Genomic DNA, 14948 nt, shown 5'->3' with positions numbered 1-14948 from the left:
GTATGCAACACATCGTACACTTCAGCATAAGAAATTGCTGATACTAACTACGTAATACTAGTTTGCCCTGTGCTGACAGCACTAATAATTTCTTTTATATATAATATTATCTACAATATGTATATCTCGACCTTGTGGCTTCTTTAGGTGGAAACAGTGGCGGTTCAAGGGCAGGTGGTGAAAATTTCGAGAGCTTCAAAGGCAAGAGGGATGTAGTAGTGAGTAGGAAACAAGTGAAAATTTTAAGTCACAAGCACTTAACTGAATAACCCTCGAATTTTATACATTTTCACCAGAATAACTAAAAAATTTATTCGGTTTTATAAATATAAAAAGTGTTTACGGTTCACACGTAATAAATTAACCACGTCTTGTCTTATCGTCACATGGGGAGAAATCACCACCTACTCCAGGTCTTTCGCTGCCCGTGGGTGGAAGAACAGACTTTAGTTCTTGCACCTGAAGAAGCTGTGCTCTTCTGTTGATAATAATGAATCAAGTGTGATCTATATCAGATTATGGTGTTCATTATCAAAAGGTATTTCATTGTTGGTTAATCACGTTCTGATTGTGAGTGGGCGGATATTCAAATGTAGGTACCCGTGTGTACCAATTATTTTTAATGTTCAACAGGTATGAATAAATATGCAGATTTATTGATATCTGGTATATCGTAGCTGGAAATTCTTTTGTCAAAATAAAAATGTAGCGGACAAGTATGTTTACGTTCGGCCGATTGATAGATAAGCGAAAAATGACAATGCGACTAATAGCGACCGCTCATGGTCATACATATTTAGCGTACCAACCTATAGATATAGAGAAGGTATCTTTATGTGTGTGTGGACGAATGTGGCACATTAGTCCGTGAAAATTATGTTATTTCAATCAGCGGCGTAACTAGACAGAACTTTTGGGTATTTCATTCCCACCACCAATTCCTGCTGGTGGGAGTCCCTCCAGATTACACCGGAGGGTCGGGTGGAAGCTCTATTAGGAATCGTTGGAATGGGTCAGTGGTGATTAGAGTGAGAACCTTGAAACGGGCGAAATGAAGACACGAGGGAGTGAAAAATTATTTGCGGAACATTATAGCCCCATCCTTTGCCCAAGTGATCCAAGGAAATCACAGAAAAACTTAGACCAGGATAGACGATCCTGGAATCGAAGCGGCGTCCTGTCAAACGCTGCTTTGCGAAGCCCTTTTTGTGTCTTGCTTAGAAAAGGTGCTAATAATACTAATAACTTCACAAAACGCTACGACAGGATTAATAAGCAGGATTAAATGAGTCTGGGAATCCCATATGCGAGTATTTTGGCCAAGGAACTCAGTAACTAGTCGTGTTGCCAGATGACTTCGGATAAACGCTATTTTCATAAAACTATATAGATCATCTATGATCACATAAAACTAATTTTTTCTATCCCTCGGGAACAGTTTTTTTTTTCTGGATAAAGGTTCTCTTTGTCCTTGTTTTGTACCCCTGACAACCCGAGATAAAAATGTTCAGTCTCTCAGAGTCTCTGAAAGCGAGACTCGAGTCTCCGTCTCTCATTGAGTCTCTCTGGTGTCGCTGAGAGAGACTGTCGAGAGACTGTCAAAAAAACTGTTTAGCGTCTCTGAACGAGAGACTCGAGTAGCTTATAGAGAGATCCTCATTTCGTATCCAGTCTCTGAACGAGAAACTCGAATCTCTCAATAAGTGGTGTCTCAATAGACATGGTTAAAATTCAACATATTTGAGAGATTTCAGTCTTTCTATGAGAGACTCGAGTCTCTAAATTTTTCAGTTTTATTCATTCAGTCTTTCTGTGAGAGACTCGAATCTCTGAATTAACAATTTTATCGTTCGAGTCTCTCATACAGAGACTGTGAGAGATCCATAAAAACATCTAGGCAATAACTGAGAGACTGTGGAAGACTGTGAGAGATGCTCTCAGAGACGCTGAAAGACTGAAAGATTCTGAGAGACTGGATAGAGACTGAAAATGTTTGTCTAGGGAATGTGTGTACAAAATTTCATGATAGGTTTTACTCGCAGCTTCACTCCCATCGATCTTCTAAATACTTGTCAAAGATCACTGACTATCACAAAAAAACTAATTATTTCTATCCCACAGGAACAGTATTTTTATTTTGAATAAAAGCTACCTATTGTCCTTTTCTTCGCTTGCGTTAATGTCCTATATACGTGTCTTAATCATCGATGATCACATAAAACTAGTTTTTATATCCCTCGGGAACAGCATTCTGTTTTTTAATAAAAGGTACCCTATGTATTTTTGTGTACTCCTGACAATGGGTGTACAAAATTTCATGATAGGTTTTACCCGCGGCTTCCCTCGTTTTGATGTTCTAAATACGTGTTAAAAATCGTCACTATCACATAAAAGTAATTTTTTCCATCCCTCGGGAACAATATTTTCTTTTTCTGAAAGTCCAACCTTCTTATCTAAACTAATCAGATATGTTCCAGTTAGAAAACATTAGTGTTAAGAAACAGAAAATGGCGTATTTACGAATTAAATAAAAAGAAAATCGCTCATTAATGTCGAAACAAGGCCCTTTCGTTCGACTTTTAAATTCAGTTTTTAAATTTTACCGCTCTCTTTTACATTGAAAAATATTTTTCAAAATTTTTAAATGGGGCCGATACTGACAAGGAGTCTCTATAACTTTAGAAAATTTCTAATCGATAGCCCTAGTAGTTATTAAAATGATCAGACGTGACATATAGACAGATGGAAGGACAACGAAATGTTTATGTCACATTTTATTACAATTTTCTACTCTAAAAAGTAAAAAGTTAACAAAAACGATCGCATCTCATACTTTAAAAAGCTCTTCCTGTGATCTAAGCTGGCTTTGCCGAGTTGTGATCAGGCTGCCACCTGCACGAAGTTAGAACATCGAGAGTGACGCCGAGACGAAAACGCAGAATAAGTAACCGCGGAAATTAGTGGTAAATTGTGTACAAAAAAAGCCAAAATAGTATGTATTATTTTCAGAAAAGGACATTCATTAATGTTGTAATTGTTAATTTAGTCGAATACATCAGAAATAAGAGTATTATTCGAAATTAACATCGTCCTTCCTGCGATGATTATTATACGAAGCCGGAGTGAAATTATTCTATTATTAGACATAACTATCGCGTATGCGCGAAAGCTCAGTGTTACGTTCGCGAAGAAATATGCATTGTTTCGTTATTTAAAGACTTTATAAGATTAAATTTTGCTATTTTATGGCCAATAATTATTTGTTTATGATAAGAATTTAATTAATGCGTGTTCCGGTATCGCGTTTTCGCGAGTGTTCGAAGTAAAGTCTTGGAATTGCTGTTATTCTGTAAGTTTTATTTAATTCATTATCTTCCTAATGATAATATCTCTTTAATTGCCCTAATTATGAGAAACTGCAGCGATATAAGAGTAATGAAAAGTTGTTACATGTATATTTGAAAGTCTTGGAAAATGAAAACATTCGTAGAAATTATAAAACTTTGAAGAAAATTTTAAGAGCAAAGTTAAAAGTATTTCTTTTATAATCATCTTCATTAAAATTAACTATAAATGGAATAAAGAATTGTTAAATTAAAATGTAAATGATTGAAATTTAAACTTATAAAAGATGAATAGTTTCAGTTAATATTCGAATTACACATAAATTACAAACATTAAAAACTTTTCAATAAGCAACATTGCCATTTAGTAATAATTCAGTAATATTTTGGTCAACGTCAGATGATAAGTAATTGGGCTTTGTATATTTTGATTTTTCTTGATTTTTTCTCGCATTCCTATTTAGGAATATTGTGTAGACTGTATAGACAGCAAATATGTATGTATGTTATATTTCCATTTATCCTCACATAAAGATGAGATTTTTGAAGAGGTCTGTGTGTATCGTCTGGTTTTTAATTATTTCTTTATCTTATTATTTTACATAGGTTTATTTTTAACAAAAATATTGCTACGAAAGGGAAGAGAAACTAGGGAAAGAGCGAATATATAGATAGGAAACGAAAAATTAAACAAAGTGGCGGATTTTAGATACCTAGGAAGTCAGATAAGTCAGGAGGGAAAAAATCAATAAGTTTGAAAAATATTAGTAGTTATTTATTAAGATTTATATGAAACATTTTAACATTTAATTTGACATTAAGATTTCTTGTCATTGGTTCATTAAAGTCACTATAATTTTCGTCCCATTCATATACCAAAACGCACAAGAAAAAAAAGTGCAAGAAAAATAGTCCATCCAAAAGCGTAAAATCTTCTAGCGTGGTTTGTATTATCTATTAACTTTTATATGCTAAAAAACAATTTAGTAACAACCGCAAAATTACAGTGACTTTAATGATAATTTTCTTTGCAGTGGCAAGAAATCTTACTACATACATATTTATTGATTTATTTTAAGCATTTTTCGGTGTAATTGTGGCAGATATTTTTTTAATTTTACACATGCTGGTAATAGTTCTTCCAAAAGCACTTAAAATTAGAAAGCACTAAATTATAGCGCACTTACTTTTGAAAACGAATTCGTTTACTAAGAAATTTTGGTGTGAGCGTAGGGAATGAAACACTAAAATGTAAATCAGGGCATTAAATTACCACTAAAAAATCAGTAAATTCTCATGTCAATCGTTTAGCAACTTTGTGATGCAGGTGTGCTAACTTAAGAGACATAGTTGAACTTCTAATATGATTGTTTTACATTTATTTCAAACTCCTTAACTTGAATTTCTCTAATTCAAGAATTGAGTACAGTAAAAGCTCTTTATTCGCGGGGTATACGTTCCATAGTCCACGCGGCACGATCCAACAGTACTCAAAATATGCCGATACGTTGAAAAATAACACCGAATCCTTTTCTGTTTAATCGGTTAGATCTTTTATAAAAGCCAACAGTACATACTCATAAGATGCCGGACGATACATTAAGGGGATTCAGTAGTACACGCGTCGTAAAGTAAAAACATGCTTATCGGCTCTAGATAGAAAAGAAGTTCGAAAATTTGTAGTAAGATAGATAAAGCTTTGTTCTAAAGCCTGTAGAAGGCTATTTTTTAATTTTTTAATTTCTGGCGAAATTATGTGTTCTACAAAAAGCATCAACTTTAAGCACTTGTAAAAGCTTTTAATGACTATATAATTGAAAACCAAAAACGTACCGAGTTAGTGTGAACCTTTGTCTGTTACTATACAAAAAATCACATATTTATCGCGCAGCGTTAAATCATAATGTTTATAATAGAAACCTATGTTTTCGGAAAAATTCACACTAGGCGCGAGCGGTCTATTGCGGCGAATCCCCTTAATAAATAACACCGAATATTTTTTTGTTTGCCGATTGTATGCGCGAATTTTAGCCACGAATACAGGAACTGCGTTGCAATTTTTTCACCCGCGAATAATGAAAACGCGAATAAGGAAACCGTGAATAAGGAACTTTTACTGTATAAATTTTATTTGGAAAAGTTAGCCGCAGCGATTATCAGCAACGGCTGCGTCCTTATTCGAAAGGATACCGATCTAAGTTTTTCTGTGTAGTATATGTCTTGTTTAACCTTTCCGCCCTACTCCCCAGCTTTGCGCTAGAGGCTAGAGTGTAGGTCGAAGGTACTGTACCCTGTCCGCCCATTAGCATTATAGTAGCAGATGAAAATGAAAAATATCACCGTAGGTATGCCCACCTAGAGAGAGAGACTTCTTACTTTTTAAAAACATGAGCCCATACTCCTCATCGGCCTTATACTATTAGTCGTTACTGGACTAATGGTCATAAAAGTATGTTTCATATTGTATTATTAGTGACTGATGTATGTATTGTTTGCGTGTATGCGTAGCTGTGTGTCTACTTGTGCGTTAAACGTATGCAGACACATAATACATACCTATAAGAAAGCAATGTCTTAATTATCAGCTGTCAAGCAGTTGCACATTTGCAATGCTAATGTTCTCTTTCTCTCTCTCTGTTTTTTTCTGTGTGTATGTGTGTGTGTGTGCCCATGGAGAACCGGCCCAAATGCGGAGGCGTTGATAAATGAAGTTCGACTGTCGGTTAAGATAGCGCCACCACAGCTCTAGATATTTCACAGTCCATATACCCATGTCTCTCTGCAGCACTTATGGAATTTATATTCGATATTCGATACAGTAATTGTATAGATACTATGAGTGAACATATGAAAAACTAATTATTATGAAATTACATTTTCAGTAGGGGATTCTGGGGAGGGTTGATTACCCACTCTGATTTTAGATTCTGTTTTTTTTTATTTTTTGAAGTATTGGAAAAACTTTCAAGCCAAACGATTTAGAAATTGTCATGAGAGTTTGAATAAGAAGTAGATTGTGTCACAATATAACTCGTTACTTGTTTACCCCTGATTGGAAGCTTTGATCCCAGAGGGATTAAGTCTCCCAGGTGCGTGGGAGACGTAGTACCTATTCAATAGATATTTTGGTTTTGCAAATTTCAATAGTTTTTAAGTGCTTTTTTGGGTTTTACATCTCCAAAGGGTTTTACATCTCCAAATAGTATTGATCTTTTCGGTTTCATTTTGTGAGCTTCGAAGTTTAAGTCCGCCCAGACAGGATCCAATTAATGCTTTGGCTTTGTAAGCTTCAGTAGACACATCTTTTTAAGTGCTTTTTTGGGTTTTTGCATCTCTAAAACAAATTGATCATTCCGGTTTCATTTTGTGTTCATTTCGTGAGCTTTCCAGCTAAATTCTTCTGGGCAGTATCTACTGAATGTTCTGGTTTTGTAAGTTCCAGTAGGTATAGTTTTAAGTGCTTATTTGGGATTTACACCTTTAAAGAGTATTGATTTCTTCGGTTTCATTTTCTGCTCATTTTGTGAGATTTGCAGTTTAAGTCCGCCCAGAAGAAGTGGACCGCAAACATTCCAGTTCAATTCATCTGGACAGTATCAAATTAATGTTCACGCTTTGTAAGCTTCAGTAGTCATTTTAACTAATTTTTTGGGTTATGCATTTGTAAGATAAATTGGTCATTCCGGTTTCATTACGTGAGCTTTGTAGTTCAGTTCTTCTGGACAGTATCTAATGAATGTTCTGGTTTTGCAAGTTCCAGTAGGTACATTTTTAAGTGCTTTTTTGGGGTTTACATCACTAAAGAGTATTGATCTTTTCAGTTTCATTTTGTACTCATTTTGTGAGCTGAGTAGGTCCGCCCAGAAGAAGTCAACCGCAAACTTTGCAGTTAAATTCATCTAGGTAATATCAAATTAATGCTCTGGCTGGGTAAGCTTCAGTAGACATAGTGTTTATAAGTGCTTTTTTGGGTTTTGCATTTCTGAAACAACCGATCATTCCGGTTTCATATTGTGCTCATTTTGTGAGCTTTGCAGCTCAGTTCTTCTGGGTAGTATCTAACGAATGTTCTGGTTTTGCAAGTTTCAGTAAGTTTTAAATGCTTTCTTGGGTTTTGCATCTCTAAAGAGTATTGATCTTTTCAATTTCATTTAGTGTTCATTTTGTGAGCTTTGATGTTTAAGTCCACTCAGAAGAAATGAGCCGCAAACTTTGTAGTTCAGTTCATGTGGACAGTATCCAATTAATGCCCTGGCTCTGTAAGCTTCAGTAGACATAGTGTTTATAAGTGCTTTTTTGGGTTTTGCATTTCTGAAACAACCGATCATTCCGGTTTCATATTGTGCTCATTTTGTGAGCTTTGCAGCTCAGTTCTTCTGGGTAGTATCTAACGAATGTTCTGGTTTTGCAAGTTTCAGTAAGTTTTAAATGCTTTCTTGGGTTTTGCATCTCTAAAGAGTATTGATCTTTTCAATTTTAATTAGTGTTCATTTTGTGAGCTTTGATGTTTAAGTCCACTCAGAAGAAATGAACCGCAAACTTTGTAGTTCAGTTCATGTTGACAGTATCCAATTAATGCCCTGGCTCTGTAAGCTTCAGTAGACATAGGTTTTATAAGTGCTTTTTTTTGGTTTTGCATTTCTAAAGGAAATTGATCATTCCGGTTTCATTTAGTGCTCATTTCGTGAGCTTTGCAGCTAAATTCTTCTGGGCAGTATCTAATGAATGTTCTGGTTTTGCAAGTTTTACTAGGTACAGTTTTAAGTACTTTTTTGGGGTTTACATCTCTAAAGAGTATTGATATTTTCGGTTTCATTTTGTGAGCTTTGAAGTTTAAGTCCGCCCAGAAGAAATGAACCATAAACTTCGTAGTTCAATCCATCTGGACTGTATCCAACTAATGCTTTGGCTTTGTAAGCTTCGGTAGACATAGTGTTTATAAGTTTTTTTTGGGTTTTGCAAAAAAAAAAATATGAAAACGATATCATCAGTCATGAAATCTGCTTCTCTTTTCATGTCTTTGTAATGTTCAATCTTCCAATGTCTGTCTGTTAACGTACGAAGACAAAATCAGGGGAAATCTTTTACTTCCCAAAATTCTTAGTTAAAATGAGATGAGAATGCCAGTGATGTCCTCGATGATCCTGGCAAATACCCACCGTTTTTTCCAAAGAATTTCAGCAATGTTTTGGATGTTTCTATTTTCATTACAATAAGGAATTGTTATCGTTGGATGTTTGGATTTTGATGTGGATCTTCTTTAGTACCATAAACAGTTTTAATCAATTCCTAAGTTTCAGTGATAGTGTTTCCTAGCTTCAAAGAAAATTTAATGTTAGGCCGTTGTTCCTTTATCGATTTTTTGACGGACACTGAAATTTATCATTGCAAACAAATCAACAGTGGTAATGCCTTAAAAATTGAAAATTTTGGGTTTGATTCAAAGATGATGTTGGTTGTGTCCAATTCCAATTGGACACACCTTGTAAGTTGGAACAGTAAAGTTAAAAAAAAAACTAAAAACTCAACAATATAAGTACTCCCAACTTAGTTAAGAAATGACCGACCCCTAGACCAGTTACCAGTTCCTTTTGGAAATTTGAGTGTTTGGACTACGAGACGATACGGGTGTTGTAACATTCTTTGGTTCATCAACGTTGTTATGATGGCTAGACCGATTCAAAAACATTTTTAAGCGTTATTGTATGCCGGAACTTTATCGTCTGCAAGTTATTTTCATTACTGGGCCGATAAAGCGGCAATCAAGTTAAGAACGAATGCATGTTTAAATATAGTGCGATAAGTTAAGTTTTGTATAGCGATAAGCTTTTATTTATACAAAGTTCACACGAAAACACTGGTGTCCGGAGGCTAATACAAACAACAAAATTCAACACAATAACAACAATAATATTCCACAATACAGTTTGGTAGCCGATCGTCGTTTTATTGCGCGCGCGTCTTTTTGTTTCCACCACTGCAATCAACAACTTACCATTGGACTAAGCCGCGGCCGACTCGCGGGGCCGACAACAGTCTCACGCTGCTTGTTGTGGGTGTACGGCTGCAGTTGTCGATTTTGTCGAAATCACGTGTACAATATTTACGCACCTGTCAACATGACATGGGTCCGCATTCATATTAACATTTGCAAAAAGTAACCGCTCTCGTTCATTTTTTTTTTTGCTGTTCACATTTCAACGACTGTCTCGTTTCTTCCTTCTTGTTTGTGCGTCACAGTGTTGTCCAGTTGTGCATTTTTTTTTGTGTTTGTTTTGTCATGTAAAAAAGAAAACTTGTGTCGTTTAGCTTTGGTAGAGAGGTGTTGTCCAATAAATAAAACTGGAGCCGAACTATGTCCCGGCGGAAGCAAAGTAATCCAAAGCCTTTAAAAAGTGAGTAAGCTTTTGCTCGAACTGTGCTTGTATGTTCATGTGTTCGGCTACTGGAGCTTTTGCTGTGTTGCTTGTTTTCACCGAATATTTTCCGATCAAATAGGAGCGCTTAAAGTTTATGATGACATGCCACTGTGCTCAATGTAACTGATGCGATGAACTAAAAGTTTTTAACCTTTTTCTGAGTTTTACAACTTTTTTTTTTACGATTGAGAAATAGCGAAAAGGTAAAAATGTGTAAAGATAGATGGTGTTCACGGTACACACGTATATATTTTAAATATATACCACACATTTTAGAAAGCCGTCGTTGAAAGGTTTTAACTTAAAATGCAAAGCGCTATCAGAAATCGCCTGATGCGTAGGTATTTTTATCATCTTATGTATGCCTGGCTTTTAGATTTATCGTATTTTTGTCTTTATGTTGTTTATTCCGGGAGATATTAATGGTGCTTTTGACTTTGTCGTTACGATAAGACTTTTCATAAGATAACCAACCGTACAATCTCTGGGCTCAAATGGTGCTTCGTAGAAATATGTGCGTCTATAATGAATTCATGCTGCTGCTGCGGCTCAATCTTTCAGGCTTATACCTACTTTACTTATTACATTAGATACATATGTATGTGTATCGACCAATTTTAATAAATACTCCCACGTACATCTATACACTAGTGGCTAGTCGATAACCGAGTGTATTATATTGTAATGTTCGTGGGTTTAACAAATTAAATTTTAAGAAGAAAACTATTTATTTCACTAATTACTATTAAACTTAAAAACACCATTAAATTATTACTAAACGTCGGTAATTATTCTATTTATTTACACTACTGTTACTATTCACTGTTCTATTTATTACACTTCTATCACTGTCAATTTATCTCTTGATTCACTTCTGCAACGGTCAATTTATTTCTACTCTCTTCGGCGATCGTCTCTTCCTTTTTATACGCCCTTGCCTCCTTTCGGGAACATTCTCCAGCCGTCCAGAAAAGTCTCGTTTTCTTTGAACTGTTTAATTGCTTTCCCGGTACGCAGGTACGACACACACGTTTACAGATACGGCGCACATGAAGAAAGGCGCCCGCGGCTAGTCGGCGAATCGATAAGCCGCTCACACACACGTATGTCCGATCGCACACAATCACGCTCGTGGTCGCTACAATATATTATGTTACAATCATTAAAGTGGTATAGAAAAGTTACAATAACGTAGTATAAGTGAGGCTTTTGGGGGTTGTTACGCTTTCTTCAGATGATTTTGAGGGTTCGGTTAGTTGAGGACAGTTTTCAGAGAGACGTGGTGATGGAAAAAAATACCTACAAAGAAATGTGTAGTTTCTGTGTTGGGTGAATGTTTTGCCTTACCTGTATATTCGTATACACTGGCGGCGAAAAGAGAGCCGAGCATAGGGATGTTATGCTAGATGCAATCTTCAAAGGGCGGTATCATCATTTGAAAAAGGGACAAGGAAATTCGTACAAATATCTTCAGAAATCTTTTCATGTAAATAATAAAGAAATAGAAAATCTAAGTCCAGTTTAAAGCGTTTGTTTAGGACAGTTTTAGACATTTTCATCATCATAAGGCCGTCAGTCCTAAGACTGGTTGGACACGCATCTCTACACATTCCTATCCTTGCTTTTCTCTAAAACCAGAGCATCACATATCCTTAACTATTTGTAAACTGTAATTTAATCTAGGTCTACCTCTGTCTTTATTATCTCCTGTTTCTGCTTTCAATATGTCTCTGACTAGCCCTTCATGCCTGTCGCCTATTTCTTATAGACTTCCATAGCGCCCTGTCCTCTACTATTCCTTCTAATATTTACTTATTTCTAATCTTCCCTATCCACGTTTCGTAACCGTACAGAGCCGTGCGACTTAATAATTCTGACAAAGAAATGTGTAATTTTTATGTTCGGTGAATTTTTCCCCTACCTGTATATGTATTTAGATATGCATCATTAAAATGAAATAATTTATTTCGATAGAATTGCCTCCAGGTTATGGCTATGGACCCCTGTAATCACCTGATTAATTTAGTTTTACGAATCTTAATTAATGATGAGATTTCTAGACCAGGTATCTAATAAGTATACATTGCGATAAAGTAATAAATTACTCCAAATAGTTATGGATGTTTATTTTTTGGTAAACATACTTAGGTAACATGAAATACCGCATTTAGGAATTAAGCAAGTTCTAAAAAACAGGAAAATGTGATATTAGACGATTTTTTTTAATCTGTTGTGGGTTGAATGGGGTGGGCAATATATATTTTCCTCATAATAAATATCTATTTAAAAAAGGGGTAGTTACCGAATTGCTTCTTAAATTTTCACCTTCACCTAGTTAGATACCATTATAAACCCTTTAAAGTATCAAAAAGAACCTTTCGATATATTAGGGTACCCTTAAAGGGCTTATAGATATAGGTACTTTCTTTGGGTGTGATGGATTAAATTGCCAATGGGTAATAGAGTAAGCAACTTTAATTTGTTAATTTATACTGTTTTTGAGTCAAATTATCTCTTAGTTTAGTTGATTTAAATTTTTTCGAACAAAACAGTGTAAGTAATTTAAATAGAAATTAGTTACGTGTAAATTAAATGAACTGTTTTTATAGTAAAGCGTAGAGTTTTTGAGTTCCTTAAAATAATTAATAGGCAAGGATGTATAAAAAATTAAGGCATGATTTTGAAGCGTGTCGAAAAGTAAACTTATTCAGTTCTAAACATCTCTATAGTTACTCCGTGTAGTAGTTTTGTATTATAAGTATAAATATGTAACAAATGTAACACTTAATTACTATACCGGAAGTATATAATTATCTGTAATAATAAATAAGGAAGTCAAGGAGATGCAACCTGATAAAACATTGGCATATGCTTTGTGTCTATATATTCTCAGTTACTTTTGTAAATCAACTTCGTAATTATTTGGTTTGTAATTTAATAAGCAAATTGGGATGTCGTTTTTGTACACGTAGGAAAAAGAAAAACATTACTTTTTAGTGGGAATTTTTTCATCGGATAAATTATTTTATAAAACTTCTGTAGGTACATGTATGATATTTACTACAGGAAGGAGAATGTTAAAAGTACCTGCCTTAACATACCCCTCTATTTTATTAAATAATAATACTACTAGTCGTCGAGTAATTGCTATTTCCTATTTAGAAAAGCGAACAGATTGAGAAAGCGGAAGATATCGAACCTTATTGAACTAACTCAACTTGTTATCTGTAACCACGATTGTTATGGTTTTATTTGATTCGGGTTCCGTATAATAAACTTGTGCTATTATATGGTTGTTTTAACACGGCTTTTATTGCGATCATTCTATAAAAAAATCAATTAAAATCCGACTTGTTATTGGTCCAAAAATTATCCTTAATTAGGAAGTACACAAACAAATTCATCTCTGTGAGATATCGGTATATGTATTGTATTTGATTAATACATTTTTCGCGTCGGCACCCTTGGTCATTTAACTACGCCGCTGTTGTAGAGGGTGGTCCCTAACTATTTTCGAACAATAATCTAATCTAATTAAAAGTATTGTTGTGTTAAGGAGAAAAAAGGAGCTGATAAGCTAATATATAAAATTCAGAATGGAAGGAGCCGCAGAAATATAAAACAAAGGATAGCGCAGAGAGTCGACTCGCTTTTAACAAAAGAAAGTCACTTCTATGTTCGTGAATAGTTAATTTAAAAATTGTAAAAAGATTTTTAAAGGATCATGTATGGGGTTGGTTACCTGCTAATGTTGAAGATTCCGTGGATAGAGAAGATTGACAATAAGGGTTTCTTTTTTAAGGTTCTATCTCTCTCATTTTCCTTGTTGAGTTCCATATCGCCCTCTGTTCTTCTACTGTTTCTAATTCCTCTTCATTTCTAACCTTCCCTATCCACGGCATTCTCTCCACAATATCGCACTTAACAGCCGTGTACCAAACACATTTTTATTATTCTTGTTGGAATTTTTATTTGCATGTCAGAATATTAAAAAAGGAATTATCTTATTTATATCGCAAGCGAGTTCAATGTGATATTAAATAAATTTTAAGTAAAACAACACATGTATACGCGTAATTACTTGTTTATGATCTCTTGTTTGGTGAAAATCGTGACAAAGAACGAAGTTCACTGATGGTATACATATAAGTAATTTCTTATCATGAAAAATTTTACAAAACTATAAAACTGCGCTCATAGTCAAAAATATTACACTGCAAAGAAATGCCACATTAGGTATAAAATAATGGAAGATTTTACTTACTATTCTCGTAACATAATTGAGAAATTGTATGTGAACTAATTAATTATTATGATATATGAGTGGAACGTATGTTATGTAGCGTATACAGTAAAAGTTTCTTATTCACGGTTTCCTTATTCGCGTTTTCATTATTCGCGGGTGAAAAAATTGCAACCCAGTTCCTGTATTCGCGGATGCAATCGGTAAACAGAAAAGGATTCGGTGTCATTTATTAAGGGGATTGACCGCAATAGACCGCTCGTGCCTATAGTGCGAATTTTTCCGAAAACATGGGTTTCTATTCTAAACATTGTGATTTAACGCTGCAAGATAAATATGTAATTTTTCGTATGGTAACGAACAAAGGTTCACACTAACCCGGTACGTTTTTGGTTTTCAGTAATATGGTCATTAAAAGCTTTTACAAGTCCTTAAAGTTGATGCTTCTTGTAGGACACGTATTTTCAATAGAAATTAAAAACATAAAAAATGGCATTCGACAGGCTTTAGAACAAAGCTTTATCTATCTTACTACAAAATTTCAAACCTCTGTTCCAAACATTAAGCTCATGATTTCTAGAACCGACAAGCATGTTTTTACTCTACGGCGCATGTACTACTGAATTCCTTTAAAATATCGGCATCTATCGAGTATGTACTGTTGGTACGTGCCGAGACGACTTTTATAAAAGATGTAACCGAGTGGACTAATTCAAAACAAGAAAAAATCACTAAATTTTTTAAGCCCTTGTCTAAAACTGATTATAATGATTAATTTTAATTGCGAACTTCTCAATAAATCGATTTTATTCTGATACATATCGGTTTTATTATGGAACCTTAGAACGTATCCCCTATGATTCCATACTAATTACCATTCCATATCCACGGTTTCTATATTCGTGGCATATTTATGGAACGTATACCCCGCGCATAAAGAAC

At 34.7% G+C, this 14948-nt stretch overlaps 1 protein-coding gene across 5 annotated transcripts in view; it reads left to right on the top strand.

Moving 5' to 3' along the window:
* The window catches only part of LOC108745030 (zinc finger protein ush), a 194380-nt gene that overhangs the window by 13565 nt on the left and 165867 nt on the right, over positions 1–14948 (top strand). Inside the window, exon 1 of one of the 5 annotated variants that reach the window (XM_018481054.2) lies at positions 3273–3349. The exons of 2 other annotated variants lie outside the window; for them this stretch is intronic. Coding sequence is in view for 1 of the 3 variants with exons in the window: in XM_018481050.2 (XP_018336552.1) it covers positions 9700–9739 (40 nt within the window). In the remaining 2 variants the exon portion in view is untranslated. Of the gene's footprint in view, positions 1–3272; positions 3350–9040; positions 9740–14948 lie in introns of those variants that run through there. 2 more of the 5 variants (XM_018481059.2, XM_018481050.2) reach the window with 2 other exon arrangements.

This window comes from Agrilus planipennis, unplaced genomic scaffold (genome assembly GCF_000699045.2).
Source record: "Agrilus planipennis isolate EAB-ADULT unplaced genomic scaffold, Apla_2.0 scaffold39, whole genome shotgun sequence".
NCBI classification, from domain to species: domain Eukaryota; kingdom Metazoa; phylum Arthropoda; class Insecta; order Coleoptera; family Buprestidae; genus Agrilus; species Agrilus planipennis.
Note: the sequence above shows the minus strand (reverse complement) of the source record. Positions and strands in the feature narration are given on the sequence as shown.